Raw genomic sequence first — 18,127 nt, 5'->3', positions numbered from 1 at the left:
ATGAACTTAACCAGCGCATTGATATATCGTGTGATTTCTGTCAGTCTATTCTTATGTGATGAAGACTCTTGCCTTGAAATGAAACTTGGAGCATTAGACCATTTCGAAAGTACAGTTCTTAAAGCATAATACATGAAACTACTTTCCTATTTTCAAGAATTCAAAGTGCTCTCTAGAGTCGTGGCAAAAGTGTACAGTTCGCTTTTAAAAGCAATATTTACTCAGATATACTATTTAAGACAGTTTTGGATTTGGATAAAATAAGATTTTTTCTTGCTTTAACCTTGTCACATGTGATACTGAATTAGTTATTAGAAAGAATGGACAATACAGTATAGAAATAATTAGGAAATGCTTACAACTTTGCACATTAATGCTACCAAACCGATTGCAGCCTGCCAATAATTTCCTAAGAAAATGATATTGTTTACTTACAAAAATACACCGCAATCGCACCGGAATCTTCGATCAGTTGAACCAGTTTCTCGCCTTCAAGATCTTCGATAACATCCCCGCTTGGATCCTTTTGCGTAAGCAACCAAGCAAGAATTTGTTCTTCTTCATAAAGATCACCTGGAATTAAAAATACAACAAACTATAGGTTATCTGTAAATCCAGGGACGAATATTTACTATTAATAAGTTTTACAAATGCATAATGTTGTGGCAAGCATATGTAAATGTATGCCCAGCAAATTACATTAGCCACTCTTAAGCTTTCTTTATTGGCGTAGACACCGCTTTCGCGATCATAGCCGCAGGATGGAGTCATGTGTAGAAGTTCACGCAAGTGAAGAAAGTTCTCTGATTGCCATTCCCTTGGGAGTGGCCAGAAACGATTCTTTTTCATATGACTCAAGCAGCTCACGACTTCTGGTCTTTGACCAAATATCCTCTGGATACCCAAAAAACATCCATTTGAAGGCGAGCTAAAGTGAGAAGGCGAAACAACCCCTCCACAGGGTTGTACGCTGTGTTTGGGATCCGCCACGTAAAAAACACTACCAATGAAAAAGCGTAATTAGCCTTGGATGAGAGACCCCCCTTTTGATGACGACCATGACAAGCGCACTAAGGATAACGATTTAAGCGCATGCACCTGGAATGTCCATTCTGAAGTCATTGAAAGCCACCTGACCAGTAAGGTTGGTCCTTTTCTTGGAACTAAACATAGTGCCGCGGCCAAGCCCCATTTTAAACAAAAAACCAACCGATCGCACTACGACTAACTCATATTACATCTGTAGTTTACTCACCGGCGTAGATAACTGGTTCCTTCGATGATGGCTTAAAGAACACAATTGCAGGTAGCGCGAAAACGCCAAACTCCTTTGCCATTTGTTTGTCATCGATTTTGACGAAATCGATGCCCGCCTTATCGGCTTCGTCATCGATATGCTCCACCTCCGCAAGTACTCGCGGGCATTGCTTGCATTCGTCGCTATCTGCGAAGAAAATGCACAATTCGAAACATACCTACAAACAAATATAGAAAAACGATCGATACTCACAGAAGATCACAGCCAAGTAATCGGATGATTTTCGTATTTTCTCGAACATTTTGCGGTTGACCTTCTCAATGTGGTCGGTCATTTCCATGTTGGCGGGGCTGGTGAGCCAATCCAACACCTCCTCTTCATCGTCGATATCGCCATCATAGTTAATGTATTTGCCTTTGCGGAAGTATGTTATGCCAGGGGGATTGCGGTAGCCGTATTTCTTCGCCATTAGCTTGTCGTTCATTTTGACAATGTAGATACCGTACTCGAGCGCCTCATCATCAATCAATTCAATGTGGCGGAGAACGCGCGGTGCATCGGGGTCGTCCTCTTTATCTGCAAACAATAAGCGGAGTTCATGGGGTCAAAGAGGCAATTTAAGTTTTCGAGGTTCTAGCAATATACTACTAATTAAGCCAACCTGAATGGTTACTAATTAAATACTACGCAATTGAACGAATTGTGACGGTTTTATGACAAGCAGTTACAGTTTTTAGTGGGCTAACTATCTAAACTAATAGCGCTAACACGCTTAAACACTTTTTACAGATTTTATTTGTATCGGCTGTGGTTGTTGTTGTCATAAAAACAACGTTAACTTGCAGTCGGGCTGATATTGTTGTTGCTTTAGCTTGTTATTACATCTACTTAGTGTTGTAGTTATTGTTGTTTGCGTTTTACTTACAAAAGACGACGGCCAGAAAATCTTTGTTGTTAATATATTCATTTAGAGTGTCACGATCTATCAGCTCGATACTTTCATCGGCCTTTTGTTCCAAAATCCATTTGAAGACGACTTGTGGATCTTCGATATTACCTGTTCATTTTGGATGTAAAATCATTAAAACATAAATAAATGGCTTTTTCATTTTACTGACGATTAGTTTATAAACAATGTCTTGAGATATTATTACCTGTTTGCTGCAGTCTGCCGACCAATTCAAAAGAGTTACGAAGCGTCAAAAAATATTACTATAAACCCTGTATTTACGTAACTAACTGAGTAAAAGAAATTTATGTGTATTGTATTATATAGGCTATAAACTCCGTTGAGTGGTGCTAATATCTTGATGACGAAAATTTGCTAACGACGGATGAATAATATCGGAGGCAAATTTTGTAAACCTGATGAATGGGGGAATTAGTCCGGAGAATTGACTGGTATTTTGTTTTGCGTTCAGAGTGTGTTGACTGTCCAAACCGAGTTGGCATCTTGCTTAAGCATCAGTCATTCGATTTTGAATTGCAACTTTCACCTCCGCAAGTAAACCTGATCTTCCGAGTACCTGCGATACACTTTGCTAAGAGGTCGCAATTACTCATATTGAAGTTACAAGGTGTCAATACAATGATCAAATTCGAATTTCGTTTCAGCAAATGTTAAAATACATTCAAAAGGCTCCAATACCACCCTCCTTGTTAACGGAATAAAACAAATGCAAATTCAGAATACTTTTACATACTATCCTTCATTGTCGACCGCCTACAGGGACAAACCGACTTATGATCAAAATCAAGAATAACAATAGTTTCACACATAACACCTACGCATTTACACAGCCACACACAATCACGCACACTTTTATGCTGAAAACAAGAATACTTTGTCTATCAGCACCGCCGAAATAATAAACAACTAACGGAAATATTAAACTATTTGAAATATTTTTATGGCTTGGAAGAAAAGTCGGCAATATCTCAAAAACAAAAAAATTGGGATATTCAAAACAAGCAAATAAATTAAAAATTGAATTTTATTATGCACATCTTTGTTGGAAACTCCTATAAATTCCAATTTTCCTCTTCATGCAGAAACAACAATTTATTAAGATATTAATAAATGTATTTTCTCTTACTTTATTACTATCCGTGATCGCGGTCATACAAGGGGTAGTTTGTCCGGCTTCCCCCTTTTATTTGAATTCATCAACTGATCTAAATTACTTGTTCGCTGTCTGTCAGTGATACAAGACTTGCATTCGGCAGTTTAGATATTTTCAAAATATTGGCTCTTTTGGAAGGAACAACTTGCAAAAAATATTTTTCCAAGAAAGTCGGAATGAGGAGAATATTGAGGGAAGACGCCAGCCAATCCCGTACATTAAAGGGTTTTAGCCTTCTTGAGATTAATATCAGAGATGGGTACAATCAAATCACAAAGGTTAATAATTATATATCTATGTACATACATACATATATAGTGGGTAGTCGAAAAAGTCTTTTTGTATTTTGTCAATAGATGTCGTAGTAGTCGTATATCTCCAGGGCTAATCACATTGTGTCATACCATATAGCGCTGGAAAGGTGAGATTTTAAGCTTCATTTAACCAACAATAAAATTCGAGAAAGTTGAAAAAAAGTTACAGCTGTTCAAAAATCAGTAAAAATAATGAAGAAATTCGCTATATTTTGGAATTTTTGTATATGGAAGAATGCCACAAAACCCACCAATGAAATTTGTGAAGTTTACGAAGGCGATGCTGTATCAGTTCGTGTAGCACAACAATGCTTCGCTCGCTTCCGTTCTGGAAATTTCGAAATTTCGATTTACACTGATGGAATAATGTCTCTTGCGGAAATATGGCAAAAAATGTTCAACCAGAATAGTACATATTTGCTTATTTAATCATTAGTATATAATATATGTATATAAAAAATAAGTTGAAGTTTGATTAGAAATACGAAATGACTTTTTCGACTACCCAATACATACATATGTATGTATATCCTTATATATATACAAATTTGCAAACATTGTCGGTCGCAATGCTGTAGGGAAGGACTTAGCGGTTAGTAGAAGTAAAAGGCATGGTTCATTTGTTGAAAATAATAAATGTGTGTTAACATTGTTTAGGGTTCTATGGATCAATTCGGGCTCTTTTGAGTGTTCTTAAATGCGTTTGTGGTTTGATTTTTTGTATAAATCTGTTTATTAAATTTCTAAAAATTTCAGTTTTAAATTACAATTTTACTAATAATTTTTTTCCGTAAAACATTTGTTTTTGACGATTGAAATTATTTTGCTTTTAACTATCGCTCCGTGGTACTCATATTTTTAACGGCATACATACATAGTAACCCGGTGTGCCCGAGTTTTTTATGCCGTTGTACATTTCAAAAAGTCGCTATTGTTCAACATTGTTTTGTAAAATGTTACTTAAGTTTAATTTTTTATTTTGTATTTTTGAAAAACAGTTACATTTCGATGTGTGTGTGTATTCTTTATTATAATTAAAATTAGAAAACTGCATTTATAACAAGTGCTTCAACTTCGTTAAATTATAACAGCGCTTCCAGGCGTGCACACACACATCCACACATACCGGGTCGAGATGCTAATGTAACTAGCCACTGACGTGCATATGTGTGTATGTGCGTATGTAGGCAACCGGAAAAGGCGTGAGTTTAACGGTATTTTAAATACCGGCACAACAATAAATAAAATTACAAAAAGCCAGAGGTCACCACCTAGGGGCTCCTCCTTCATACATATGTATTTATATACATATATACATTGGTTTGTGTGTGTGTGTGTGCTTGTGTGTTACATTCGCTTTGCAACACCACTCTTTCACACAAACTACAAACTTTTCTCTACAACAAAATATAAAAAACTTTTTAATCGAAAACCGTGCCTCCGCTAAATTTAGCTAGCGCTTTATGTTTATATATAAATATATTAGTTATATACTATATACATTTATGCCTAGACATATGCAAAGTTGTTATTATTTTTGTTGTCTTCAGACGGTACGGCATTCGGTTCGATTATTACAATGTTCTTCATTTACTTCTTATGCTTTCATATCAGCTCCGAAAATAGTTAACAGATTTTTGCATTTTAAATACATAAGTACAATATATTACAAAATAAATAATAATAAAAAGTTAGCAATAAAATTTTCAAGTCCCCTACATTGTAAAGTGTACACAAAACGGCACAAAACGTGTAAATGTATAGTATCAAAAGTGTTAAGTACAGTTACAAAAATTGTTTGTTGTAATTCTAAAATAAATTTTCCAACTTTGGAGATTATCAAGTGAGTTTTCTTTTTGTTTTCTTCTTTAACAATAAAAGTTTGTAAATAGTTAAGATTCTCTAGTATAACAGTATAAAAATTAAAATAGTTAACTGACATTTCTTTTTTTTTTGTTTTGTTTTTTTTTTTTCTTTTTGATTTATTGAGTTTTCAAGTACAAATTGCCTTCAGTTGGAGCAAGTCCTTATTTTATTGACGTTCTTTTACTCTAATTAATTTGGCAAGAAGGCTGGTCGACGAACGGCTATGGAGAGCAAGAGCAAACGAAGTGGCTTATGTGAATACACATATCAACCAATGTGAGGACATACATACATACATTCTACTTGTGGCAAATCAAAAGCGGAGCGTAAAAAGTGAACGGAAAAATTGGAGCTTTTTTACTAAGCAACTACAAAAAGGAAACTAACGAAAAACAAAAACAGATTTACGCATAGCACAGTCTTGAGTCATGACCCTTGACTCCCGAGCAATAGAAAACGTTTGCATAACGAGATATTTCTTAATCAAGTCCGTCTGATTGAGATATAAGTTTTTTACTTAATTTGAACATTTTCCACGTTAATAACTGTGCTGCGCAAATGCTGTATAACAACTAAATCTACTTAGAAGGCGATTAATTAATTTGATTGAAATTAATATTTTTCTTGAAAATTAAGAGTTGGATTGGATTGAGTTGTCTGTTGAACGAACAATCTCTGCAAAGTAGTGGAACGTTTGCAATATTTGTTGTTTTTTTTTTTGGAGTTCTTATTTGTCTTGTTGTTGTTATTGTCCATTTACGACAACTGTACATCTATATCACCGTATCGGTGATTATATTTGATAATGGATTATGGTCCCTAGTAAGACTGATCAATTTCCAATGTTGTTCTTATTTTTGGACGATATATGTATGCTTTATTATACTTACGCACACATTAATGTATAATCTCAAAGAAATTATGAACATATTGGTATACATACATACATATGTGCGTTGCGAAGTTGGCGAGTATTGCGCTTGTGTAAGCGTTGTGCCATGGCAGTATTCTCAAGGACAAACTAATTGGGCTACACATTTGTATGTCGGTGTGTATAGTTCCATGGGTGTTTTGTTTTAATTCATTGATATATTTAGATTTTCATAGTTTGCCAAAAAGGGTGACGGTTGTTACTAATTTAGTCACTAGATATCTCATTAGTTAAGCTATTCACTATCGGAAAACGCCAAAATTTGTATGCGTAACAACTATTTCCGAGGTTTGAAAGTAAAGGCTCAGTATAGTGAATAGCTCTATTCGATATATTTTAGTATTCATGCGCTCACTGAGGTCCAATTTAATTTATTAAAAACCATTTTTTCGAATTATTTTCTATGGAAGTATTTAAAATAATTTAGCCAATGAACTGTTAAAATTGTGTTGTTGCTGTTATCAGTTTCATAAAAAAGATGTCCAATTGTTTGGGATGCTATTTTGTAAGAGCGCATGATACAATGTTACTGAGCTGTATTTAATTATGCAATCCCTGGGATAGGGTTCTATGCTTTTAAGGAACCGTAGCTTTGGGGACTCCGTGATTAGTACTAGATACAATTTTTTCTAGAATTAACTCTAATAATTTTATTAATTTAATTAGTCAGGACCAAATAGTTTTTGCACACAATAAAGCAATTGTTTGTTGTTGTTAGTATTTTCCAGTTGTTTTTTAATATATATTGGAAATATGTACAAATTTCTTCCGATATGAATCTTCACAAGGTATAATTAGTAGTGGGTATTTTCTATTATCTTAGTACATATGAACAATGCAGTGTGGGTGTTTGTTTGTGTGTAAATTATTATTATTTTGCTTTTTCAATTATATTGCTTCCTTATTCCCAAAGAGAGATATCCTGAAAAAGGTCATATAGATTTTTTAGTCGTTTATGCAAATAATAAAAGCCTGCAAGACACAGAAGAAAAGAGAAGAAGAATAAAACAAACACATAAAAACAGGAAAAAATGTCTCCACGCACATTCTCCAAAAAAATGCAAATGTACATATGTATGTATGTATGTAACGCAATCACAACGTCATAGCATACATACATACATATATACAAACATACATAATTGATTTGGTATCTCTTACATATATACATACATATGTATGTCATATTAGGCAACAAATTCAATTCTATCGACATACAAACTGGCACTTAACTACCAGATAATATATCTGCCAAAGCCGAACATACCGGTCTTCACATTCAATTTATCGCCATCCTTAGCCTTTTTCGACGATTTTCCACTGTCATAAGACTTATCGTTGGCCACCTGCTTGTTGCCGCCAGTAGCTTTCTTCGCTGCGGAGCCGCTAGATTTTCGAGGACTGGTGTAGGAGACTTTTCCCATTGGTACAGACGCATCATCGTCGTCATCATCATCATCGTCTTCGTCGTCATCATCGTCTGCGTCGTTCTTCACAATTTGCCTGAATGGAGTTTTGCTATCCTTATCCTTTTTATGAGCTGCTTTGGCCGACTTGCCGGCTGCACCTGTACCACCGCTCACTGTGGCCGGTCCAAATTGAAAGTTGCCCGCAGAACTGCCGCCGCGCTTATTTGCCGCGTCGCCGTCGCCGTGGCCGATGCGTTGTGCGGTCATTTTGGGAACTTTCGTTGACTTTTCCAGTTTAGTGGGACAACATTGGAATGGTTTATATGCGTTCGGTGCGAAATTACTACCACGCCGTGCTGAGCCGCCGTCGTGACCCAATCCAACATAGAAACATTCGTCATCTGTGTGCAAACAAACAAAAACATTTTGTCAGATTGTTTCTCAAAAAAGTAGTGGCATCTAGAGACAAAAAATGCAAGTCTGCTAACAAAGCACGTCTATACAAACTTCATAAACGAATGATTTGCGGTTGTTATTAAACGGTTTCTTTTAATTACAAAACATAATATATGCAAACTAAATGTTACTAAGTAAAGTAGTTAAAAGAGAGCGCAAAAGAGTGGTGGAAAAGTACACGAAAGTAACGAAATAGTTTTGCTTAGTTTTCTAGTTCCTTCCTTTAAAGAAAGTTTTTTTTTCGTACTTTTAAATTGTAGGTAGTACACATATTCAACGGTACATTTTTCGTAATTTCTTTGATATATCGCTCAACACAAATTCTTTGGAGCGATATTCGAAATGAAAAATCACAGATAAGTTAGTAAAAACTTACTTTAATATTTCAAGTTGCAAATAGGTTTTAGAAAAGTTTCTTGTTTAATTATTATCAACCTTTTCTACGTTTTCTCGTTTGTGCTTTTTTTTTTTCAAATAAAATTTGGAAAATTTTAATATGGATTTTGGCGCAAAGCTTGCTTCACCTGCTAGTACTTCCATCACACAGTAGGCTCTTTTGTATGCCCAGCCAAAGAAACACACAAAATTGGCACAAACATAATTTATAACTGACAAAATGCTTTTGATGCTGACATTCTTCTAAGTATGTGCTACTTGTATATATGCTAAGCGATTCAATTGTATTCAAATCGATATGAGTGACTAATTTTTATAATCATTTATATAATTCCATATACATATCTAAATATATTTATAATCAATTTGTCAATTTTTCTTGGTATTTATTATATTTTTAATACTTTCAGTTGGTTTGAGATTTCTTATTTCATTTTTCTTTTTGTTTGTTTCACATAAATGTAGTTTATATTACAGGAAGAATGATTTTGCTTTTAGTTTAGGACATAAGTACGCATTAATAATTAAACAAATATAACCATTACTTATAAAATAAGAAACTCAAAAATAAAAAAAATCTTCCACAAACGGCAATGATTATACTCGTTACATTTTGTTATTAATCCTCTTTATTAACTTGGTTTTTGTACGCTCGAAAAAATCAAGTTGTAGTCTTTTTCGTAAAAACATTGTGTCAGCTATGTTATTTTTAATGTAGTTGTTGTTAGTTCGTTGAATCTTCGAAAATCCGTAAAATTACCGAATGAACGAACGAAATTGCAAAAATTGTTGTTGCTGTTAGGCAATTTAGGAAAATTTAAAGTGGATTGCATTGACGGTTGTTGCATTATCACTTACATACATACAAATTATTAAACATTAGTTAAGGGACAATAGGATAGGGTTAAATTCTGTATCAAACAGTGGAAAACGTAATGTGGGGCTACAGATCGTCAATAGACAAAATTTGTTAGTGCTTGTGATCGAATGCACCACATACAGAGCTCACTCAAAACTTTCTACACTTGCATTATTTTACGAATTATGGATTCCAAGCGTTCGTGCATACTGAGGCACCTATCTTAAGAGCTAATTTATAAATATTGGCCTGATTGGACACACACGACTACGAATATCATTTGAAATAGCGCCACTAAGGGAACAGATGGCCAAGAATATGGACTTTTATAAATTGGAATTTATTCGAACTACATGCTTAAAATATCATAATATATACCATATGATGCCCTTATAAGATTATTAAGGATAACCAAACTAAAACCAAATCCACCATTTTCTAAATATGGGTAATGAAATAGCACTAAACCTGTTCATCCCTTGCGATATGTACATACAAGTATATCCAAATAGCTATATACATAGCTTGTGCAAGAACTGAAGCCGATGGAATCTTCGCTCCATATTTCTTAAAAAATTATGGCAGCAATAACGTAATCATCAATGGCGACCGTTAGACCTTTTCCTCTGAGGATATGTAAAGTCTAAAGTATATGCGGGTTACAAATCGAAATGCTCGAACAAGTCATCGAAAATCGGACTCAACCGTTGGACCATCTGAGACGTAAAAAAATAAATGCCAATTTGAAGTTTCTGTGTTTTTTCTTAAAAAATGTATTAAACCCCGAAATGGATCACCGTTTACATGGGCCATTATATCTTAGGGAAAGTTCCCTCTGCCCCTAGGTGTATAGGCAATAGTGTATTGTTGTTTTTAGTATTACAAATTCGGCAAAAGATTTATATTAGTATCATATTTTCGTTTCCGAATGCACCTCGTAAACCAATTTGGAACTCTTTCAACATGAAACCCTTTCAGGCTTTACGTAATCGTGCAAAGCATTTTGCTGGGCGGCTTATGTATTTCAGGACGCATTGTATATGGTAATTACAAATTCGATGCATATATTTACTTTCGCACACGAAAAGCACTGTTACTGTTGCTGATTTGAGCCAAAATTTTGAACATGTTTAAGTCGTTTGTTTTACCTTCAGCTTTCGGTAAGAAATGATTGTCTTTTGTGCCTTTCGGCATTGCACGATTATGCTTTGACACTATGGTATATCCTGTATCGGTTAAGATAAACATATACAGACACGATGTTAATTTTTTCTTTATTAAAATGTAGTAATTAATAGGTAGGTCATGAGCAGACTCGTTTATATGTAAATTACATCAATAAAGGAAGGGGTGGGGAGTGCCACAATACTAAGTCTTCGGTTGCCAACAATGTTTTTAAGGATTTACCTAACTTATCTAAGAATCGTTTGTTGCAAAGTTCATTAGCTTGATGCATTTTCTGAGGTTTTATTGGCTTTTGCAATTTTGGATGACTTCTAACATCTTTCGCATCATCATCACCATCATCATTGTCGTCGTCCTCGTCCTCGTCGTCGTCATCGTCGTCGTCATTTCTGTCTTTATATCTCTTGCTTCTATTCGGTTTGCTACGCTGATATTGTTTTTTACTACGATCGTCGTAGTCATCATTATCGTCCGATTTGCGGCGCTGGTTTTTCCGTTGTGACATTGAGATGTATTTTCTTTTTTTGACACTTTGCCTTTCATCTTCATCATCCTCATCCTCATCCTCATCTTCGTCATCATCATTATCGTCATCAATAATATCATCATCATCATCATCACCATCATCATTCTCATCATCATTATCTTCATCATCATCATTGTCATCATCATCATTATCATCATCATCTTCATCACCATCATCATCATCATCACCATCATCATCATCATTATTATCACCATCATTATCCTCATCATTATCGTCGTCTGTCTCTATTAAACGACTTTTAAAAACTATTTTTTTAAATCGTAATCTTCGTGAACCCGGCTTTCTATATCGCACTCGCATGTGTGCTTCATCATCACCTTCGTCGTCATTACCATCGTCCCCATCATCATTGGCATCATCATCACCGGATTCATCATCCTCATCGTCTTCGTCGTATGCAATTCTGCGCTTGATTAGTTTATATTTCTTGTTAGTTTTGCCATCATCATCCTCTTCATCATCATCATCATCATCATCAATTTTTTGTTGTGTCCTAATATTTTTCTTTAATCGTTTGAGTTGTTCTTCTTTACTTTTTTCCGCTTTCGGGTAAACCAACTTGGTTATTTCATCCTCGTCGTCATCGTCATCGTCATCATCGTCATCGTCATCATCGTTATCGTCATCGTCATCATCGTCATCGTCATTGTCATTGTCTTCGTTAATGTCATCGTCTTTATCAATGTATCTTCGTCCTTTATTGATTCTCCATTTAATTTGATTTTCGATTTCGTCATCGTCGATATCTTCCTCATCATCGTCATCGTCGTCATCGTCATCGTCGTCATTATCATCATCCTCATCATCATCATCGTCATCATCATCATCGTCATCATCATCATTATCATCATCTTCCTCACCTGTATCGACAACAGTTTAGTTTTGATAATAGACCAAAGCTTTCAACTTAATACCATTGAAAGGGGTATTCAATTAACACAAAAAGTATTTTCAATTAAAGTGATACGAGCTGTAGAGGGATGTGGTTGAAAATCAGGCGAGTCAATTTGAATTCAAAAAATGCACATGAGTAATGATAGACGTATTCATAAACTACAAACATATGTTTTTTTCATTCAACTAAATATACGCACCTCTTCGTTATGGATATGGCCTAGACTGTCAGAATTGCTTTGATAATTCGCTTAGCCATACGTTCAATGTATGGCGCTAACAAAGTTAACAAATTTTATTTTTTATCATTGCTCAATCGGTGTATTCACTAAGGTAGATAGACTGAGATCTAAGTGTGTGTTGAATATACTACATGAATAAGGGTTCTCATGAGTCAAAGAATATGATTATATTGACTGAGTCTTAATGCTATGTGGCGTGTGTGTCTGGTGTTAGAGGACTAGGAATAGAATTGTATGTGTGTTCTCAACCGAATCTGGGAAACAAAACTTTCGAACAAAGAACACTTACTCTTTTGATTGATCAGCCACTGCAACACACGATTTTCATTTTTGAGATTACCTGTCGGAAAAATTAGAAACATGTGATTACTTATTTATGCAATATATCGTTTCAGTATTTAAATACACCAGAGCATATTTCCCAACTCACCGTCATACATGATTGGAACGCCCGTTTCATAATAGACCAAAGCTGGGAATGCAAAAATTCCTATTTCATGCGCCAACTTCACATCATTCGATTTGACAAATTGTATGCCGTGTTTGTCGGTATCATCATCAATGGTCTCTAATTCCTCCAAGATTTGTGGACACGTCTCGCATTTGTCATCATCTAAATAAGTTTATATTTTCAATCAGAGAATGCAAATTTATTTTAACTATATAAATTACAGAAAAATACAGCCAAGTGTTCTACGTCGTTAATCAGAACTTGCAAAGTTTTGCGATCGACAGATTCGATAACGTCAGCTGTGGATTCATGGAGATCGATAACCCAATCCAGAATTTCTTCCTCCTTCATGAGATCACCTAAGCATACAGGAATCGACAATTGCTATGAATCATTATATAAGAATGAACTACCAACTAGTGCTTACCATCATATATCGTGCGGAACTTGTGTCTGTAAAATGCTAATGCCGGCAAGCTAGCCAGATCGTATTCCTTATCAACATCAGGATCGGAAGTTTTGATAAAGTCAATATCCTTTTCTTCACATTCATCATCGATATTCTCCAGTTCATTCAAAATCTTCTGTGCGCGCTTATCGCCCTCACGGTCTGTAAAAAGGTTACAAGAAAAAGTGTGTATAAGAAGTTTCCTAAAGACTTTGATCTTCTCTCACTTACAAAAGAATACCACCACGTGATCATTTTCCGACAGTATCTTATCCAACATTTTCGTATTCACTTCCTCAATTTTACCCGGAATCTCTAGAGTGTCTTCATCTGTGATCCATGCCAATACTTCGTCTTCATCATCTAAATCGCCTGTAAAAACTAATGGATCACGATTTCTGAAGAATACCAATTGTGGGTAACTCTTTATGTTGTGCTTCTTGGCGATGTTGGTGTCTTCGGTAGTGACAAAAATGATGCCTGCTTCATCCAGTTCATCGTCAATGCTCTCCAATGCATTCAGTGTCTTATCGCATTTTTCGCCCGGCTCACAGGGACCGGTGAAGAATACCACAACATACTCATGGTCGTTGATTAATTCGACCAGTATTTCATCGGTGACCTCTTCAATGGTGGCGGTACGCTTTTGCAAAATCAGCCATTCCAATACTTCGTCCTCGTTCATTAGATCGCCCTCGTAGAGTGCTGGTATTTTGTTCTCGAAATAAATGAGCGCAGGCAAATGGTCTAAACCGTATTCTTTAGCTTCGGCGGCATTGTCAATGCGTACAATCACTATGCCCTCCTTTTCGAGTTCATCGTCAATATTCTCCAGTTCGTTGAGTACGCGAATATCTTGTTTATCATCCTTGTCGTCTGAACAAAAGTACATAAAATCCGTTAGAAAATATCAGTTTTTTTTCTGTGCCTTCTTAATAAAAAACAATAGAAATAAAACATTGAAGATATGTAAATGTGCACTAGGTCGAAAATATCAAATATTGTTCGGAACGCATTCAACAGAAAAAATTATTTTACATCAAAGATTATTAATTCTTTCCTCTTTAAAGTGTTAAGGGTATATAGAATTATAGATGAAAGGTATCTAATCTCAAATTATGTTACACTAAATGTACAGTTGGTTGCCAAAAAAATAGTGTTGCTTGTTTTTTATAAGTTGTAATATTACGAAAGGAATACAAACTTACAAAAAATCACGGCCAAATGTTCAGTATTTTCAACCAACTTATCCTTCATCTCGTCGGTGACTTCGGGGATCTCTGAGTGACGCTTCTGATGTACAAGCCAACCCAAGAGTTCGTCTTCTTTCATTAAATCACCTTCGTAAATATGTGGTATGCCACGTTCAAAGAAGACAATCGACGGTATTTCATCGATACCCCATTCCTTCGCCTCACTGTCGTCGTCAATTTTGACGAAGGCGATATCATTTTGATCACACTCATCGTCGATATTCTCCAGTTCGGCTAGTACCTTTTGCGATTTCTTTTGGTCCTTGTCGTCTATTGGGACAGAAATGAATAAAACCATTAATACTTTGACGAACGAAATAAGTTTTTATATAAAAAAAACCTAACTATTCCTGTTGCAGTTAAACTTCAATACACTAATGTACTAAATGCCAAACGTCTGTGGAGAAACTCTATCGCCTATGGCTGTCTACTATTACTGACCTATTTGAAATCACATCTCAGCTCTTCATCAGATGTTAGTGGTTAGGTTTCATAGACACAACAACAAATATCGATCGCAACAAAACTTTAGAGCTCACGTAGACGACACAGATGTTTGCACAACCGTTTGTGGTAGTTCTAAATACTAGTCAGCCGCTTTTCGTTATACTGAAAAATTTAATAAGTTATTGCTAACAATATATGAGCCAGAGAGAGGTTTATAACACCAGTCTTAAAAGGTTTGCAATAGGATCGGAAATATACGGCAATCTCCAATAATTGCTTGCACTTGACATACACATATTTAATTGTAACTGACCGGATCTTGGCGCAACATTTATAGACTGTGCAAACATCTGTGTAGTTTGAGCGATAATTTTATTTTAATAAATATTTTTATATAGTAGTTGAATTCATTAATACCCAAGTGAGCACATAAAGCATAATTAGGCTTAGCGCGAAAAGGCCTTACGTCTTAGCTTACTTATACATCATAAAAGATGGGCATTATAACGGAATTGCTCCAAAAGATTGTAACAACATCTATTTCACGCAAAACACGCTCACGCACGAACATCGAATATCTACATCTACATAAAATGATTATGTACAAATTGGGTAATTCTTGCTTTCCTTTCTGGAAGCAAAATGTATTATTGCAAATAGGGCTAATATCACTGCAGCGAGTACGAGATCGCTCAGGCTAGCTCGTACTAGCTTCATTGGCCAATTTGCGCTAAATTTCATGCAACAACTTACAGTAGAGCACAGCGACATAAGGCATCTTTTCTATTATCAAATCCAACATCTCATCAGTTATATCCTCAATTTGATCGGAGGTGGTTTGCTCCTCGAGCCATTTCAGCAATTTCTCTTCATCCTCAAGATTGCCTTCGTAAATGGTTGGAATGCCTTTTTCAAAGTAAATTAGTTTAGGAACTTTGTTTATGCCGTATTCGATGGCTTCTTCAGGATTGTCAATTTTCACAAAAGTTATACCCAATGCATCACATTCATCGTCAATATTCTCCAATTCTTCCAGTACTTTCTGTGATTTTTTATCATTGTTATCATCTAAAATGGGGAAAATGAGTCATTGTACATTAACACGGCACGCTAACGAGGCAGAAGAGGGGAAGTAGTCAATTGATAGGTATAGTTACAGAATAGCACAGCCATAACACGGCCTTCCTTCACCATCTTGTCAAGCATCTCATCTGTAACATCCTCGATTTCGTCATGCTCTAATTGTCCCACCAGCCAATGGAGTATCTGCTCCTCAGCCATGAGATCACCGTCATAAATATTTGGAATTTGTTTTTCGAAATATACTATTGCCGGAATCTGTTCACACGCGCACGCATAAACATTTTTATTAATCATATGTATGGATTCTCAAAATTGCCACTCATTATGCATTACCGTATCGATTCCATATTCGGCTGCGGCTTTTGGATCGTCAATTTTCACAAATTGAATACCGTGTTTATCGCAGTCGTCGTCAATTTGTTCTAGCTCTTCCAATACGGTCATTGAATCATCATTACCATGATCATCTAGTTGTGAAACGTATGAGAATCAGTATTCAGTCAGTATTCATATTTGAAGTATTATAATTTCGAATTCGTACAGAATAATACAACCAGATTATCGATATTGCTGATTAGTGTGGACAGCGTTTTAGCCGTAACATCTTCTATGACGTCATCTTCATCACCGGTAGATTTATTTTGCACCAGCCATTCTAAGACATCCTCTTCTCGAGACAATTCACCTGGATAACACATATATTATATAGTATAATCATTATCGAACGGGGATTAGGATAGCTGTGATCTGCGGCCATTAATGGGCAGTAATTGCCTTGCTCTTCATACCTTCATATATGATCGGCGTCTGATGGCGATAGTAAACCAATACTGGAAGATTGCCCAAATTATATTCCTCGGCCAATGCCTCATCATGAATCTTGACAAAACCAATGCCCAACTGATCTGCTTCATCGTCGATATTCTCCAGTTCTTGCAAAGCTTTGGCACACTTGCGACATTGCGGCTTATCTGTTCGGAGGTGGAACAGACAATTGTTAATATCGAATTCTGATAATCGCAACAATAATACTGTATTTGTGGAGGAATCGGGTGCATTTTAGGCGTTGAGCAACGCAGGCCGTGCATACTACATATGTGTAATAACAATGCGGGGCGGTGCGGGGCATCTGGATTATAGTACAAGTATGTTAGGCGGCGCTGAGCGCGCGTTTGTGTACATAAATGTGGGTGCGTGTATGTGTGATTTTACGCGTGCAAAGGAGACGTGTGTACGTATATATGTATGTCTGTGGTAAATACATATATGAAAAATATATAAATTCTGCATGTATGTGTATTGGTATTGTCGAACTCAACTTGTTTTCATTCAATTTATGTCCATAGCTTTTAATTTTTTATTGACGACTTATTTCTGAGGGAATTATATTTCATATTTCAAGTTCATGCAGAATTAAACATAATGTTTAGCCTGAAATTCATACATACATACATACATACATATGCTATACCAAAGATGTCCTCTGTCATTATTTATATACATAATATCTGTGTGTGAGTATGAATTCAAGTCATAGTTGTAATTTTAGCTAAGAGACTTATTTCTAAATATTTAACAGATGGACGCAAGCTTTTAGCATTCAAAAATAGTAAAATTAATGATTCTTAACGGAAACTTTAGAACCGATAGTATTAATTTAAGATTTCAGAATCGGCGTCAGCCCCGCAGATATATTGCATTGATTTCGCATTTTTCGCATAATCCCGTCAAAACAGAATTTTTTTAAATTACTAGAATTCTTTTATTGTGATAATTTAAAGTGATATTTATTCTGCTTCTGCTTCTGCTTCTAATTTCTCCATCGCCATGTTAAGCTGTAACATATTTACTAAGTAAATGCATTGTTCGCTGCGGACATGTAAACAAACGATTCTGGTTCTGTGCAGAGAGCATTCTCAAAGTTAAAAAGCTTTAGCTCTTCTTCTGTAAGCGTCCGACTTCTCT

General features: G+C 35.6%; 1 protein-coding gene across 20 annotated transcripts in view; it reads right to left on the bottom strand.

Moving 5' to 3' along the window:
- The window catches only part of LOC105230607 (uncharacterized), a 38,811-nt gene that overhangs the window by 6,577 nt on the left and 14,107 nt on the right, over positions 1–18,127 (bottom strand). For 9 of the 20 annotated variants that reach the window (XM_049461857.1, XM_011211480.4, XM_011211484.4 and 6 more), the window contains 14 exons: positions 16,951–17,133; positions 16,704–16,847; positions 16,496–16,629; positions 16,237–16,417; positions 15,833–16,147; positions 14,588–14,902; positions 13,611–14,255; positions 13,359–13,541; positions 13,153–13,290; positions 12,911–13,093; positions 2,184–2,315; positions 1,511–1,834; positions 1,256–1,444; positions 436–573 (listed from right to left, as the gene is read on the bottom strand). In XM_049461857.1, coding sequence (XP_049317814.1) covers positions 436–573; positions 1,256–1,444; positions 1,511–1,834; positions 2,184–2,315; positions 12,911–13,093; positions 13,153–13,290; positions 13,359–13,541; positions 13,611–14,255; positions 14,588–14,902; positions 15,833–16,147; positions 16,237–16,417; positions 16,496–16,629; positions 16,704–16,847; positions 16,951–17,133 — 3,204 coding nt within the window. Of the gene's footprint in view, positions 1–435; positions 574–1,255; positions 1,445–1,510; positions 1,835–2,183; positions 2,316–4,660; positions 7,465–7,759; positions 8,303–11,019; positions 12,205–12,769; positions 12,821–12,910; positions 13,094–13,152; positions 13,291–13,358; positions 13,542–13,610; positions 14,256–14,587; positions 14,903–15,832; positions 16,148–16,236; positions 16,418–16,495; positions 16,630–16,703; positions 16,848–16,950; positions 17,134–18,127 lie in introns of those variants that run through there. The other 11 variants (XM_049461861.1, XM_029552206.2, XM_029552207.2 and 8 more) reach the window with 7 other exon arrangements.

The sequence above is a fragment of the Bactrocera dorsalis genome, unplaced genomic scaffold (genome assembly GCF_023373825.1).
Source record: "Bactrocera dorsalis isolate Fly_Bdor unplaced genomic scaffold, ASM2337382v1 BdCtg147, whole genome shotgun sequence".
NCBI classification, from domain to species: domain Eukaryota; kingdom Metazoa; phylum Arthropoda; class Insecta; order Diptera; family Tephritidae; genus Bactrocera; species Bactrocera dorsalis.
Note: the sequence above shows the minus strand (reverse complement) of the source record. Positions and strands in the feature narration are given on the sequence as shown.